The following is a 15,183-nucleotide window of genomic DNA, read 5'->3' on the forward strand; positions in this document are numbered from 1 at the left end:
ATATATATATATATATATATCAATTATAATGTAGTTAATTAAAAAAAAATTAAATTAAATTAACTAGATATGTTAAGAATAACAATGATCAAATGTTAAAATTTCATGTGATAGACATAGCCCCTGTTAGAGCATGCAATAAAATGCATGCAATTAAAATTATTCATTTATATAAAATGATATGGAACATTTTCAATAAACTAGACTTTGATTTGATTTAAGTATTTTGTTATAATATAATAATATGTCAACAATCAACATTCAATAAATTAAAACAACGTATGAACTTATTCTTAATAGGATAACGATACTTGTGACAACATTTTGTTGACAACATTTTAATATCATCTGTATGTTATTGGTTTAAAATTACTTAACAATCAATAAAAATAGGTTTAATCATTTCCGAAATCCCTATTTATGCACGGTTGTCTCAATTTGGTCCCTATATTTCTAAAGCTCTTGATTTGGTCCTTAATTTTGTAAATTTGAATCAATTGAGGACTTACCGTTAAATTGGTTTGACGACGTTAAAAAAATTGATACATGAGTTGGTGACAGAACGAAGTCCTTCGGACGTGGCAGACGTGTGTCATCTTACCTTGCTTTGCTTCATTTTATATTTAAAATTTATATGTTATAATCAAAACGCAACATTTCCTCTCTCTTCACCTCCAATTTCTCCTCTAGTGTTTACCTTCCACTGTTCAAAACATTTCTCATTCTTTCAGATATCAAAAAATGATTTTCACCTTCTTCCTTTCCATTCAAACTTTCCAAATATGAAACTCACAGAGAATATCTAGCCAAACTCGTTCTCCATCTTTGCACAATTCAAAACCCTAACACTCCAAAATATCATTACTCTTAATCTACCCTTTGGTGGTCGACGACGACGTCGCATTGTGGGCCAAGATCGACTCCGCCTCTCACTCCTCTTCCAAACCCCCACAACACCAGCCCCCTTCTCCGATCTCCAACCCGTCCTCAATTTTTGGAAATTGACCGGAGAAGTTTAATCACAGCACAAAATCATTTTGATTGTGATTTTGTGAAAGTAGTGATTTTGTGAAGGGGGTGATGTTGTTTCTGCCCGCACCACCAATAAGTATGAGTTCATGTCAGGCAAGAGTTTCAGTCACTTCTTGGATGAACCTCAGGCTGGAAATTTCACTGTCAAAGAATGTTTTGTTCATTCAAACGAAGTCTTTAAATTGGAAAGTCAAGTTAAATATGATTTTGGAAGGAAGAATTTTATGCCAGAAAATTGTGAAGAAGGGGCTAGTGAAGAAAATCTCGACAATTTCACAAAAAAGAAGCTCAAAGCTGAGGAGTCTATAGAGCATCCTGTCGAGCCAATTGTTCGCAATTTTCTTTCGAAAGATGAATCTATTTCTTCAAGTTCCAACTCAGATTATATTATCAGTTCTTTGGGGGGAAGGGTTTTTACCGGACATAGATTTAGGAAACACTTCGGAGTTTGAGACACTGGAAATGATAGTTATTTCAAAGGCGACACAACAATAGCCTTGGCGTCGGCGACTTTCAAAGCACCCACTTTCACAACCCTGTCAACAAAATCCTAATTGTATTATTTTCTCTTTTTTCCCTCTTTTAAATTTAATTTTCTTATTCATTTTGATCGTTGCCACCACAAGAGATGCCTGCCCTGGTTTGTTGTGTGGATGTTGCAGCACCTCCAGGCTATGCATTTTCCGGTGACATCTGTTTTCCGACATCGGTCACCTTTATCGACATTTATGTGCCTACGACAGACGATAACACCAATAAAATACAACTAATATAGGTCTATAGTCGAGGATAATTTTTTAAAAGTTTAATCATTTCAGATCTATGGATGTGACGTCACCGGAACAAGGGTGAGACCATGGAGGTGGCCATGGAGATCTACCAAGGAAGGGGAAGGATCAATCAGGCACCTTTTTGCTGGTTCTTTTTGTATCTTCTAATTAGTTATCAATCAATTAAAAGTTGGGTTTTTATTTATTTAATGTTTTTTATTTAAACGTTCCATTTTCAATAATTTTATTTTAAAAAAATTAAATATGTAGATAAAACAAATCCAACTCAATCTATTATTCTACCACATCAGTGAAATTTGATCATGTCACTCTGCCACGTACAAGATTTTTTAACGTCGTCCAGTCAACTTAATGGTAAATCTTTAATTGATTCAAATTTACAAAATTAAGGACCAAATCGAGAACTTTAGAAATAGGAGGACCAAATTGAGACAACCGTACATAAATAGGGATGTTGGAAATGATTAAACCATACAAATAATCATAAACACTACCATAGACCAATCATAAAATGACATGTAAATGGTGTTAAAATGTTATCAAAAAAATGTTGTTAAAGTATCATTATCCTTTTTAATAACATGTTCTGTGAACATATCACTTAAAATGTCATTTATACAAATCATTTCTACCTCAACTCATTCTTCTATAAAAAAAAAAGTGATATTTAATATCAATATATTTGGTTCAATTTATGATAAATTTGATCTTTCAAACATATTCCATTAAGATTATAATAAAAAGTAATATCTTTCTTTAGTGAATACCCCTTATGAAAATTATAACTTTTCAACTATATTTATTTTATTGTATGAATAAAAGTCAAGTATTTTACTTTAGTAGTATATAATGTTATTATTAATTATAAAATTGTTTTCCAATAAAATCATACTTTGTAATAAATAATCTTTAAATTATCAATATAATTTGAATTTGAAAATTCAACAATAATTCACATTATGTCACATTTGCGAAGTGATTAGTGTATGGAATAAGTATTACAATTTATGCTTGAGGTTGAAATAATAATTATATAGTTTTATATCGAACATTTATATTTGTTTTTATATATTTTGTAATTAGAGTATTGTATGGACATACTAGTGCAAAAACGTTGTTTAACGTCACACATTAGACGTCGGTTAAGGATAAGCGTGATATATATGGATGATCGGTGACATTTCTATAAATAAGTTGGCAATATAGGCATCCGTTAGGCCGATCTCCCACGTCCATAGAATATTAGACGTCGGCCCTTCCATCCCGCCGTCTATATTTCTGACTATTAGGTGAAAAGTTATTTCCTTCAACATTATAGACGTCAGTTCGTTGGGGATCTGAGTCTATATGACGGAAATTAATGCTGCTCACCTACCTATAAGACATATAGACGTCGAGTTCCTGCTAACTGACGCCTATAAGTCTGCTAGACAGGTGAATAATCACTCTTTTAGCCTTATAGACGTCGGATCCCGTCACATTGACGGGGGCCCCGACGTCTATAGGGCGGAAATTAATGCTACTCACCAACCTGTCAAACATATAGACGTCAGGCTCATTGTAACTGACACCTATATGTCTGTCAGGCAGGTGAATAGTCACTCTTTTCAGCCCTATAGATGTTGGATGCCGCCACATTGACGTCTATATACAATTCTAGATGTCTGTTGCCTCAAGTACCGACGTCTACAATCCTACCAGGTATGTGAAAAGTCATTTGTTTCCGCCCACGAGACGTCTCATGCCGCCAAGGGACGTCTATATACAACAGAAATATTAATTTTTAAATCGAGTGGACGTCATATTAATCAGGCGTTCGGCGTATTTTCTATTTTAGACTATTTTAGATGTCGGTTCTGTGTACAACAGACGTCTAATTTCTTGTTAAATATCATTGCGAACCAGCAGTTTTCGAATCAACACTTTGATCGTCTTTGCCTTTTCTCTCTACTGCTCTGCATTTTCAAGAAAGTTTCCTCTCCTTTTAACTATTTAAAGTTGTTTTTACTCCAATTAAAGTAATCTTTGATGTATTATCTCTCATTTGAACCGATTAAAATGAGTTTTCGTTGTGTTTTGGTGCGGTTTTTTTGTTGTGTCTTTGGGTAGCGTAGTGCACCTTCTCCCTTTGCTAGTTTCCTCGTAAGGAAAACTTGCGTTTTTTGGATTTCTCACGGCATTTCAATCCAAGGACGAACTTGGGTGGTTGCTTATGTTCATTCCGACCGCCAACAAGAAAGTATACGGTTAGAATACACCATATTCTCACCGTATTCTTTTTCACTGGCGATCAGAATGGACCTAGGCAACGACCCAAGTTTGTCTTTGGGTTGAAATGCCATGAGAAGTCCAAAAGACACAACTTTTTCTTACGAAGAAACTAGCAAAGGAAGGAGGTGCTACTACGTTACCTCAAGGCACGACAAAAACCGCACCAAAACACAACGATCACTTCACAGACGTCGGTTAATGTACAAACCGATGTCTATGATGTCCCAAAGACGTCGATTAATGTAGTGTTTGACGGCTTTATAGACGTCCCAAGTTTTACAGACTAACGTCTAAGGTAAGATTAGACGTCGGTTAACGCATTGTCGTATGTCTTTGTAGATGTCGGACTTTTGAACTTAACTGACGTCTATATCGATGTCGCACCTGCAAAAAACCGACGTCCCATTAACGTCACCCGTATAGATGTTAGTTTTGATGGTAACGTTAAAAGCCCAAAATAACTGACGTCTAAAATCCTTTTTGCACTAATCACATCAATTTTAATCATTGGTTTGTATTGGATTCAATTAATTGTGAAACTTGCGAATGGTTAATTAATGTTGGCATTGTTTGATATTTTCTATAGCTTGTCATTTGAATATGAAGATTTGCAAAGACATTAACAATTTGATATTTGACTCTCAAAATTCAAATATTAATTGAAATAGTATTTTTATATTAATTTGCATTGTGCATATATCCAATATCCACCACATATCATGAAAAAAAAATGTCTTAGATCTTATATAAGTGTCTTTGAAGACCTCCCAACAAGTTAATAAATTTGAAGTTTTGTTCCAAATGTTAGATAGGTCTTATAAAAAATAAAACTATTTTAAAGATGAAAATAACACCTCAAAAAATGTTATCCACATAAGACTAGTTTAGAAATATAGGTTAATATTGCTATTTTAGTTTTATTTCCTTTGGTTATATTTGTTGATTAATAGACAAATCTTTATATTCATATCATTTTTATATTTTTGCTATTACTTTAGGTTGTAATAACAAATATTATCGCATACTTTTGATAATTTAAGTTAAAAATAATTACTATAAGATTCTAATTTATTTTTGACAATTTAAGTTTTATCATTATATATCATTTTTATTAAAAGATGAGATATTTAAGTATCTTTTAGTTACAGTATTTTAAAATATTTAATTACAATATTTTAAAATATTATTCCATTTATAAATAAAGTATAAAATTTAATAATGAGAACTCACTAACTTTTAAAACATAAACAAAAAAGAAAATTGTGATTAGTGTTCATATAAAATATAATCATCAAGATTGTATTCACACTAATACAATAATTAGTTTTGTGTTAACTAATCATCAGTTTTGTGTTTGAATTACTTACTACTAGTGATTCATCTTAGTCGAACCATTACGCTAGAAATTGTTGGGTTATTGGGTTCCCTTCCTATGTGGAGAATAGGCCCAAATATTGTGGTCCATTATGTCTCATTAGGTCAAAATGAGATGGGTCAGATTAGTAGAGCATAAGAGAGTTGGACCAAAACCAACTCGAATGCTTCTAACAACTTTCATTGGTTTTGGTCAGGATGAATTTGGCTACAAGTTGTATGACCCAATTAAAAAGAAAGTTGTTAGAAGCCGTGATGTGCAATTCATGGAAGATCAAACTATTGAAGATACTGATAAGGTGGAGAAGTCTACTCCTAAGGAAGATGGTAATGTGACTGATGTTGATCCAATTCGGTTGTCTATTAATGATTTGGATATTGATGTTCATGATGATGAACAAAATGGCGATATTGATAATCAGCAGGTTGGAGATAGCTTGGATGTTCCTATTGATAATGTTGATGAAGAGGAACATGATGAGAGTCTTAGTGATGTACTTGAGCTACCTGAAGCTCAACCTAGAAGATCTGACAGGCCAAAACAACCTTCTAAGAAGTACTCTACCGATGAGTATGTGATGTTGACTGATGAGGGAGAACCTGAATGTTATGAGGAGGCCGTTGAAAGTGAAGAAAAGAAAAAGTGGTTGGATGCAATGCAGGATGAGATGAAATCTCTGCATGATAATCACACTTATGACTTGGTGAAGTTGCCTAAGGGTAAGAGAGCCTTAGAGAACAGGTGGATCTTCAGGGTGAAGCAGGAGAGCAATTCTACATCTACCAGATATAAAGGCAGATTAGTGGTGAAAGGCTTCAGACAAAGAAAGGGTGTTAACTTCAATGAGATTTTCTCACCTATGGTGAGGATGACATCTATCAGAACTGTGTTAAGTTTAGCTGCTACTCTTGATTTGGAGGTTGAGCAGATGTATGTGAAGACAACTTTCCTTCATGGTGATTTGGAGGAAGAGATTTACATGAAGCAACCAGATGGTTTTCTTGTTAAAGGCAAGGAAGACTATGTGTGTAGGCTACGAAAAAGCCTATATAGTTTAAAGCAGGCTCCGAGGCAGTGGTATAAGAAGTTTGAGTCTGTTATGTGTGAACAAGGCTACAAGAAGACTACTTCTGACCATTGTGTTTTTGTCAGGAAATTTTCTGAGGATGATTTCATTATATTGTTGTTATATGTTGATGAATGCTTATTGTTGGAAAAGATGTTTCCAAAATTGACAGGATGAATAAGCAACTGGGCGAGTCATTTGCCATGAAAGACATGGGATCTGCTAAGAAGATTCTTGGTATAAGTATCACCCGTGATAGAAAAGAGAAGAAAATTTGGCTATCACAGGAGCACTACATTCAGAAGGTGCTGCACAGATTCCAAATGAAGAATGCTAAGGTTGTCAGTACTCCTCTTGCTACTCATTTTGAGTTGAGTGTTAAACATAGTCCTTCAAATGAAGTTGAGAAGATAGCTATGAGCAAAGTTCCTTATGCTTCTACGGTGGGTAGTTTGATGTATGCAATGATATGTACAAGGCCTGATATTGCACACGCTGTTAGTACAATTAGCAAATTTCTGTCAAATCTAGGTAGAAAGCATTGGAATGTTGTGAAATGGATTTTGAGGTATCTTCGTGGTACTAGTGGTTTGAGGCTTTGTTTTGGAGGTGATAAGCCTACTTTGGTGGGTTGCTCAGATTCAGATATGGCTGGAGACATTGATTCCAGAAAGTCCACTTCGGGCTATTTGATTCAGTTTGCAGGAGGAGCCTTGGCTTGACAATCAAAGTTGCAAAAATGTGTGGCATTGTCTACTACTGAGGCATAATTCATTGCACTTACTGAAGCATGCAAGGAGTTGTTATGGGTGAAGAAATTCTTGCAGCAGCTTGGTTTTGTGCAAGATAAATACTTGTTGTATTGTGACAGTCAAAGTGCTATTCATCTTGGTAAGAATCCAACTTTTCATTCTAAATCCAAACATATTAATGTGAGGTATCATTGGATACGTGATGTTTTGGATGCTAAGTTGGTGGAACTAGCTAAAGTTCATACAGATGATAATGGTTCTAATATGATGACCAAGGAATTGCCAAGAGGAAAGTTTGAAGTTTGTTGTGAGATCGTCGGTTTGGCGGATATCTCCACATAGTTGTGAGGGGGAGATTTGTTGGGTTATTGGGCTCCCTTCCTATGTGAAGAATAGGCCCGAATATTGTGGTCCATTATGTCTCATTAGGTCAAAATGAGATGGGTCAGATTAGTAGAGCATGAGAGAGTCATTTGAAGAGAGACAAAAGCCAAGTGAGAGAAAAAGAAAGAGAGAAAATCATTCCCGCATAACCCTAAACCTGCACTGGTGTTTTTGACGCTGTGAATTCGTTCACCGTTGGATCGAGCTGATTTTTGGACACTAGGTTCCACACATATGGTTCTTCATTCTGACCGTTCGGATCGTCAATTGGAGGTCTAGTTTGGGAGAAATCGGTTCCGCACCAGCAGCCCTGTTTTGGAGAATTTTCATCTTCTTTGTTCTCATTTGTAAGCATTTGTGCTTAGTTAATTTGGCTTATTGAAAATACAATTTGGTATTATTATTGGAGACTCTTTTGTACCCTATTATTGATCATAGTGGATTTTTCTTTGGTCTGGACGACTCGTGGTTTTTACCCTTGTATTGAGGGGTTTTCCACTTTAAAAATTGTTGGTGTCTCTTTGTGCTTTGGATTCAATTTTTGTTCTATTTGTTTGGTGTTCCTCACAGATTCTCGCAAGAAGGGGGATTGAATTTTCACTGCATTATTATTCCTTGATAAGTTGTTATTTGTTTTGCCCCTTTCCCCATCAGAAATGAAGCCAAAAATTACTATAAATTTAATAATTGAATATTGAATTCGAGTAACATTTTGAAAATAATTTGAATGTCTTTAAAGTATGGGACTTTTGTATTTGTTATTTTTTAATCATGAAAAACTTTTTCTAAGTGTCCAATTTCTTTTTACACTTACCTCACAATTCATTACCAAGAGGTGAAACCTTTGATCTATTTTGTAATTTCTTTTACAAGCTTGTTTTTGTTGTGTTGTTTTCTCCATTTCCACAACCCTTTTGTGAAATTTCTTGGATATTACTTCATTCTTAACATTCTTTTGAGTTGATAGATATCCAATGAATACATAATATAGTTTGAACAATATTTTAATATTGTTATTCTTGCATTTTTTTACTCTTTTGGATATAGCAATATTTTATATATGTTATTTTTATTTTAAATATATCTCAATAATGTAGTTATATTGTTGTTTACTAATTTCTAATATTTGTGTGGTACTCTTGGCGGTAACATTCTTACATGCTTTATATGTTCAAATATAATTTGAACAATATGTTTACATTGTAATTTTTGTGATTATAATTTTATTTGTAGATATTTATTCTTGTTTAAGTGAGTCGATAATTTATTTACGATATCAAATCATGCATTATTTTGTTTAATTTGAACAGTCTGTTAGTATGTTAACATTGTGATTTTTTAATATTCTTGCACTTTGTGATTAAACATTTATTTATAGGTGTTTAATTTTGTGAGAACACATAAGAAAATTTAAGAGTGGTGGCGGTTTTAAAAGAATATAATTGTAATATTGTAATAGTAAAAATTCAAATCATAAATAGATTTATAAAATAGAAAATTCATTTTTTATAAATCATTGTCTCTATAAATTTTCTCTTTATCATATTTTGTCATTTTTATCCAAATCTTTATATGATTAGAGATCAAAAACCATAAATGTGTTTGTTGAAAAGAATTATACAAAACCATTAAATCAAAGAGTTTAATAGAATAAGTTCTTGTTTTTTCCCTTTTAGCCATTTTAGTTCTTAAGTTATATTTGGACTTTAAGACAATGTACGTGACTCAATGTTGCTTTTAGTGAATATTTGTCGTTCTAACTAGGATATTGATTGGTTGTTTAAGTCTTCATGTTTGATTAAAGTTATAGAGAACAACTTTGAGAACAAAGGTTTTTTAACCAAGATAAGAGAAATTAATGACTAAATTTATGTTTTCAATTGTTGATAGATTTTAAGATTGTATTGTGGTTGAACAATTTGATTAATTATGTGAAAGTTTTAGATTTATGAAATGTGTGTATATGTGTTATTGTTTTGAATGTGAAATTGAATTATGGAGGATTACGAATCTAGTATATAAAGTTGAGTAATTGGTTCATAAGAATGCTTTTAAATATGTTGAATTGGAATAAAAAAGTAGAAAAGGCAAGATATTGCACAAGCCAAATACTAAGTTTTCTCTATGTGCTAACATGGCATTGGGTGTAGGGTATATATCACGTAGGCGCCACCTTAAAATAACCAAGTCAAAGAGTTCCATGGGACACAATGTTGGACATCACTCTATACTATCAGGCACACATTTGACAATGAGTCTCGATGGACTAAAGCGATGGGCACCATCTCTAGGCCATTGAGTCCTCTTTCGATAATGGCTCAAGGGGAAGTTAACGTTGGGTGCCGTCATGAAATTTAAATTTCAAAGAGCTCTAAGGCTTTGGGGTGTGGGGGTGTTGGGTTCACCTTTGGGAAAGGGAGTTCATCATTGGGCGCGAGTTTGATCTTATCTCCAAGGAACCCTCTAATAAAGGCATTTATGCTTAACCAAGTGAAATTGGAGCCTTTGACACAATCCACTTTTATGATAGTGCAAGGCTTATCGTGTCTAAGTTAACGCATAAATAAATATAAAAAGTCTAAAATTGTGTATCATGTTTGTGGTTAGAGTGTTTAGAGATAAATACTTGTTTTGTGTAGAAATGTATAACAATTGTTTTATTTAGTAGATGTATAGTATGTGTAGATTGGATTTTTTTTTTTCTTTTAAATAGTTTTTCCTATTCTTTGGTTGCATGTATTGCTTATATCTCTATTTTTGTAATGACCAAACATCTGGGTGAGTAGAGAAACTTGCATGTAGAAACGATAATAGACCATTGGAGAGAGTTCTAGTAGAAGTTCGTGATGTTTTGTATATCATATACTAATAATTTTATATTTTGACTAAGTTATGTAACTACTAGATTTATTTTGAAAACGGTTACATTACAAGCTCTAACTATACGTGTTTATGTTCTTATATTTTTTTATGAGATTTGCTTAATATTATAAATTATAGGGACCTTGATAATACATAAATTATATTTTTAAGGTTGTTATAATTCTTCTTAAATACAAATTAATAATCTATTTAGAATGTTATTCTTGCTTATATTAATTTTTTTAATAATCTTTATAGTAACTTGCTTATGTATTTTTTTGTGTTTAAATACACTTTGAACAATCCATTTACATCGTGATTCATGCATTCATTTGACCTTTTTGGGTTAATAACGTTTTTTATATCTGTCTATTATGTTTTAAAAGAATATTAGTAATATATATATATATATATATATATATATATATATATATATATATATATATATATATATATATATATATATATATATATAAAAGTACAATATAAGAATATAGGAGCGTATTTTGATGCGAGAAAACTTACGATAATTGAAGATTGTACAACGAAAAAAATGATTATAAATAAAACTTGTATCTTTTCAATTAGCAATAGCTAAATTATTTTTAAACGAAACTAAATTTAATATGAGAAATAATGTTAAAAAAAATTAGAGATAACATAACCTTTAGTGTATCACTAAATAGATTAGACATAACCTTTACCATATCACTAAATACAGGACAAACACATATGGAAAAATAACATATAAAAAATACAAAAAAGAGAAAGTGAGATACCGAATCATCAAATACATAGAAACCCATCAAAATATGACCACACTTTCTAAAACAACATAAATATTTTATTTATAGAGAATAAAATGAATATAATAATAAATAAAAAAGTGAACACGTGAACAAATAATAAAAGATTACAGTACATAAGATTTAGATCTTTCTATTTATTTTTATAATTATAACAATATCTTTAATTATATATGAAGGTGTTGTTATTTATATAATTATAACCAAAAATCCGTCATAATTCGACCGTACTTGACGCACGTTTCAAAGTTGTATAGTTTGAACGAGTACATTACATTACATCCACCTAATTTGAGTGTATCTACTGAAATTAGGTAAATATTTTTAACGAATTTGCCAATTGGTAAGAAATTTCAATTATTATTTATGTTGAAGTATGATTTTAGTGTAATAATGATTTGGGATATGATCCCTGCACCTCCTCCCCGTTTCCATCCTCCACCTCCCCAACTTTCTTCAATTTTCTTTTATTACACAAATAACCTTTTTATCCTTATCGGTTGCTGGTTAAAATATTTTACTTCACCAATATATAAACATACACCCCACCTATGGAAATGGAGCATCCGTTGCACTGATATCACGGTTATGAGCATCCGTTCATTTCCACTTTAACCATTATTCTTTTATTTTGGTTTTTGAAACAGGTTTTACTCTATTTAAAAAAATTTACAAAAATAAATTCCATGTAAATTCTCCAACTTTTTGGTAACTTAAAAACTGTTACTATTAATTATACTGATACTATTGTTACCATTATTACCCCAATGGCTCAATACTCTGCATTAACTGATTTCACCAAGTTAAATATCACAATTACTAATCATTTTTATATCTTATAATATTGTCCTTTTTGTGCTTACGAGAATAAGAACAAATGAGATTCTATGGAGTGTGGAGGTGTGGGGTAAGCAGTAAAAGGGGGAGAGAAGAGAAGATTAGGGTTTTAAATTAAACATGGTAAAAGTAAAAAATAAAATTACTATAAGTTACTTTTGGAATATAAAAAAATTGGAGAGAAGGGTTAGGGAGTAGCTCCCGAGAGAAGAAGAGGTGAGATGCTGTTACTGAAGTATAAATCTAAATCTAGGGTTTCTAATTTAATAAGGTTAAAAGTAAAAATAAAAAAGTAAAAAAAAAAAAAAAGGTAAAAAGGTTACTTTTGTAATAAAAAAAATTGAAGAAAGTTGGGGAGGTGGAGGGTGGAAATGGGGAGGTGTAGGGATCAATCCCCTAATGATTTTCTGTTGATTATAAAAATCCAAAGGCCCAAATTATCTCCTACAGACACTCTCTGTGGAGTGCAGCCTATGAAATCAAAGTTACAAAACAACAAGAAACAACAGTGTTGTAGCAGAATCAGAGCAAAGTATCAAAATTTTCTTAAAATCTCTTGAGAGATTTACTCTATAAGAGTATAAAAAAGAAACCCCAGTGAGCCCCAAATCAAAACTAGGGTTCCAAGTTGAAAGAAAGGATGAAAGCCTCTCTGATGTTCCGGGAAGAACAGCAGAAGCCCTTGTTTAGGGCGAAGGTGCCGCTGAGCGTTCTGGGAATGCCCTTTCAATCTGGCATCGTCGCTGGTGAAACCAAAGAACTAACTCTCAACCTTTCTACCTTTTTCGAATCAGGTCCTTCGCTTAAAGTGGCGTATCGACCTAACGATTCCAAGAACCCTTTCTCGCTCATAGTGAAAACGGGANCCGGACCCTTCGNTTCCCCTCTCAAGAGCTCCATGCTCATGAGCTGCGAGTTCAATCTTCCCTCCCGAACCGGTTCCCCGCTCTTCATGCTCCACTTCAAACCCCGCTTCGGGGACTTCACATTCAAGAAGACCCAGACCTCCATCTTCGACGGAAAACCCTTTTGCAACGCGCAAAACGACGTCGTCGTCGTCGACGACACCGTTCAAGTCGAAACGCCGTCGTTCGCCGGCGCCAAGATTCCTGTTCTGGACACGAATTCCCGCGCCGCGGGCGCCGTTGCGGGGATGTTCTCCGGCGTTGAGGTGTCCGCCCGTACAACGCTCCCCGTGCGGGGTCGCGCCGCCGTGAAGTTCCGCTGGGGGGTTAGAGTTCCGGCGGAGTTCAAGGGCGACGGCGCGTTCCAGCGGATTCCGTTTCTCGTGATGGACAAGATCGGCGTGGAGCACATGATGGACTGCGGTGAGGCAAAGAAGGGCATGGTGAACGCCGCCACTGGGGCTCCTGCGAGTGCTGACGTGGCGGAGGCGTGCTTCGCGGTGAAACGGCAGATGGAGGTCCTCCAGACGGAGAACGGATTGCTGAGGAACGCCGTGGAGGATCTCCGGCGAGAAATTGTTGGCGTTCGAAGCGGAGGTTCGGAGTTTAGTAAGTGGAAAAACCCTAAAAAGAACGACAAGAAAATATCGTCGGATTATGGTGGTTTTTCGGGGAAATCGACGGAGGTTGAAGTGAGTGAGGAATTGAAGAAGGCGTTGATGGGAGGTGCTTCTTCTGGTGCTTGAATTTGAATCCGTTGGATCGAAATATTGTTCTTTTATGGTGTATTGTCTATAACCTTTTTTGGGATGGGTAGAATTCTGTTTTTCTCTTTCAAAATTTATAAATTCAGTTTTGAAGCTGCGAATCTTCTTTACTGTTATGCATGTTATGGTGTATAGGTTGGTTCGTCAAGGCTTGTTCCTGTGTTCAATTTTGAAGCTATGAATGAAGGACCATGAAGTTAAGCAGAGTCAGATTATGAATTGGTGTCACTGGTTACTTTAAAATATGAAATTTATATGTTAGCGGTAGATGTTAGATCAGACTATGAACGTTTGGTTTGGTGTGAATTGGGTAAACAACTTTTGAATGTGAAGAGAATGCATTCATTTTGGTTATTTGTTTTCATTGTTGTGATTAGAATTCATTCGTGTTAGTGAGTTCAACATTTCAATATGATTACAGGGCAAGAGACAGATGTGTGAGATTGATGGGGGGCAGTGGTTCTTGAACAATTGAATCAATGGAAAAAGGCACTTCAGATTGTGCTTTTTTTTCACGGAATTCAAACTGGGTTTTTGGTGGGTTGTTTACAACTTTCAGCTGTTTTTGCTCAATGCCATTTTGAGATTGAGATTCTTCTTGTTGCTTGGTGATTTTGGTTTTAGGAGGAATTAAATTTTCAACTTTAAGCATTTGCTTAATACTCTATGTCAGATATTTGAAGCTATTGAGTTTGTTGATTTTGCATTCAGATTTTTGGTTTGTGAGGGAATTGAATCTTCAACTTTGAGCTGTTGTTACTCAACGAGTCAATGTCACATTTGTTGAAAATATGGAGTTATAGTTTTGTTGTTTAGAGCTTTTTGGTTTGGGAGGGAATGAAATCAAATTCAATTTGGTGTTACTGTCAGATTTCTGATTTGAAAATTGAATTTTGCACTATTATTGCCAGCTATTGCTTACAGGTGATGCAGATTTGTCGGAAGAAATTGCCCAATAATTGACAATTGAGTATTACAAAGGAGAGGGAAATGAATAGGCTGCAATTTGAATAAACTTAAATCTTTAATCATAGGGATTTTTTATTACAGGATAAAGTTTTTATGGTTATATATATATTGGGGTTGTCATTGTTCTAATTCGACCTAATCAAGACTCATAATGCCAAGAATAAAAGCGGGTGAACATGTTTTTGTAATATAATATAACAATTCTACCCTTATGTATTATTAAACTATATTAAATTACGTTAATTTAAACTATAGAATGAAAACAAGTCATATTTAAATTAAGTTATATTTTGAAAATAGACATTTTAGAATAAAAGTATCACTTTAAATAAAATATGACGTTATACATTTCTTTTTTAAAATGAA

General features: G+C 33.7%; 1 protein-coding gene across 1 annotated transcript; it reads left to right on the forward strand.

Annotated features, from left to right (window-relative positions):
* The first annotated feature begins 12,627 nt into the window (after positions 1-12,627).
* LOC106769866 lies at positions 12,628-14,534 on the forward strand. Its single transcript, XM_014655651.2, has one exon. The coding sequence runs from the start codon at positions 12,817-12,819 to the stop codon at positions 13,825-13,827; it is 1,011 nt and encodes a 336-aa protein (XP_014511137.1). The 5' UTR covers positions 12,628-12,816; the 3' UTR covers positions 13,828-14,534.
* Positions 14,535-15,183: the final 649 nt, after the last annotated feature.

This window comes from Vigna radiata, chromosome 8, assembly GCF_000741045.1.
Source record: "Vigna radiata var. radiata cultivar VC1973A chromosome 8, Vradiata_ver6, whole genome shotgun sequence".
Classification (NCBI taxonomy): domain Eukaryota; kingdom Viridiplantae; phylum Streptophyta; class Magnoliopsida; order Fabales; family Fabaceae; genus Vigna; species Vigna radiata.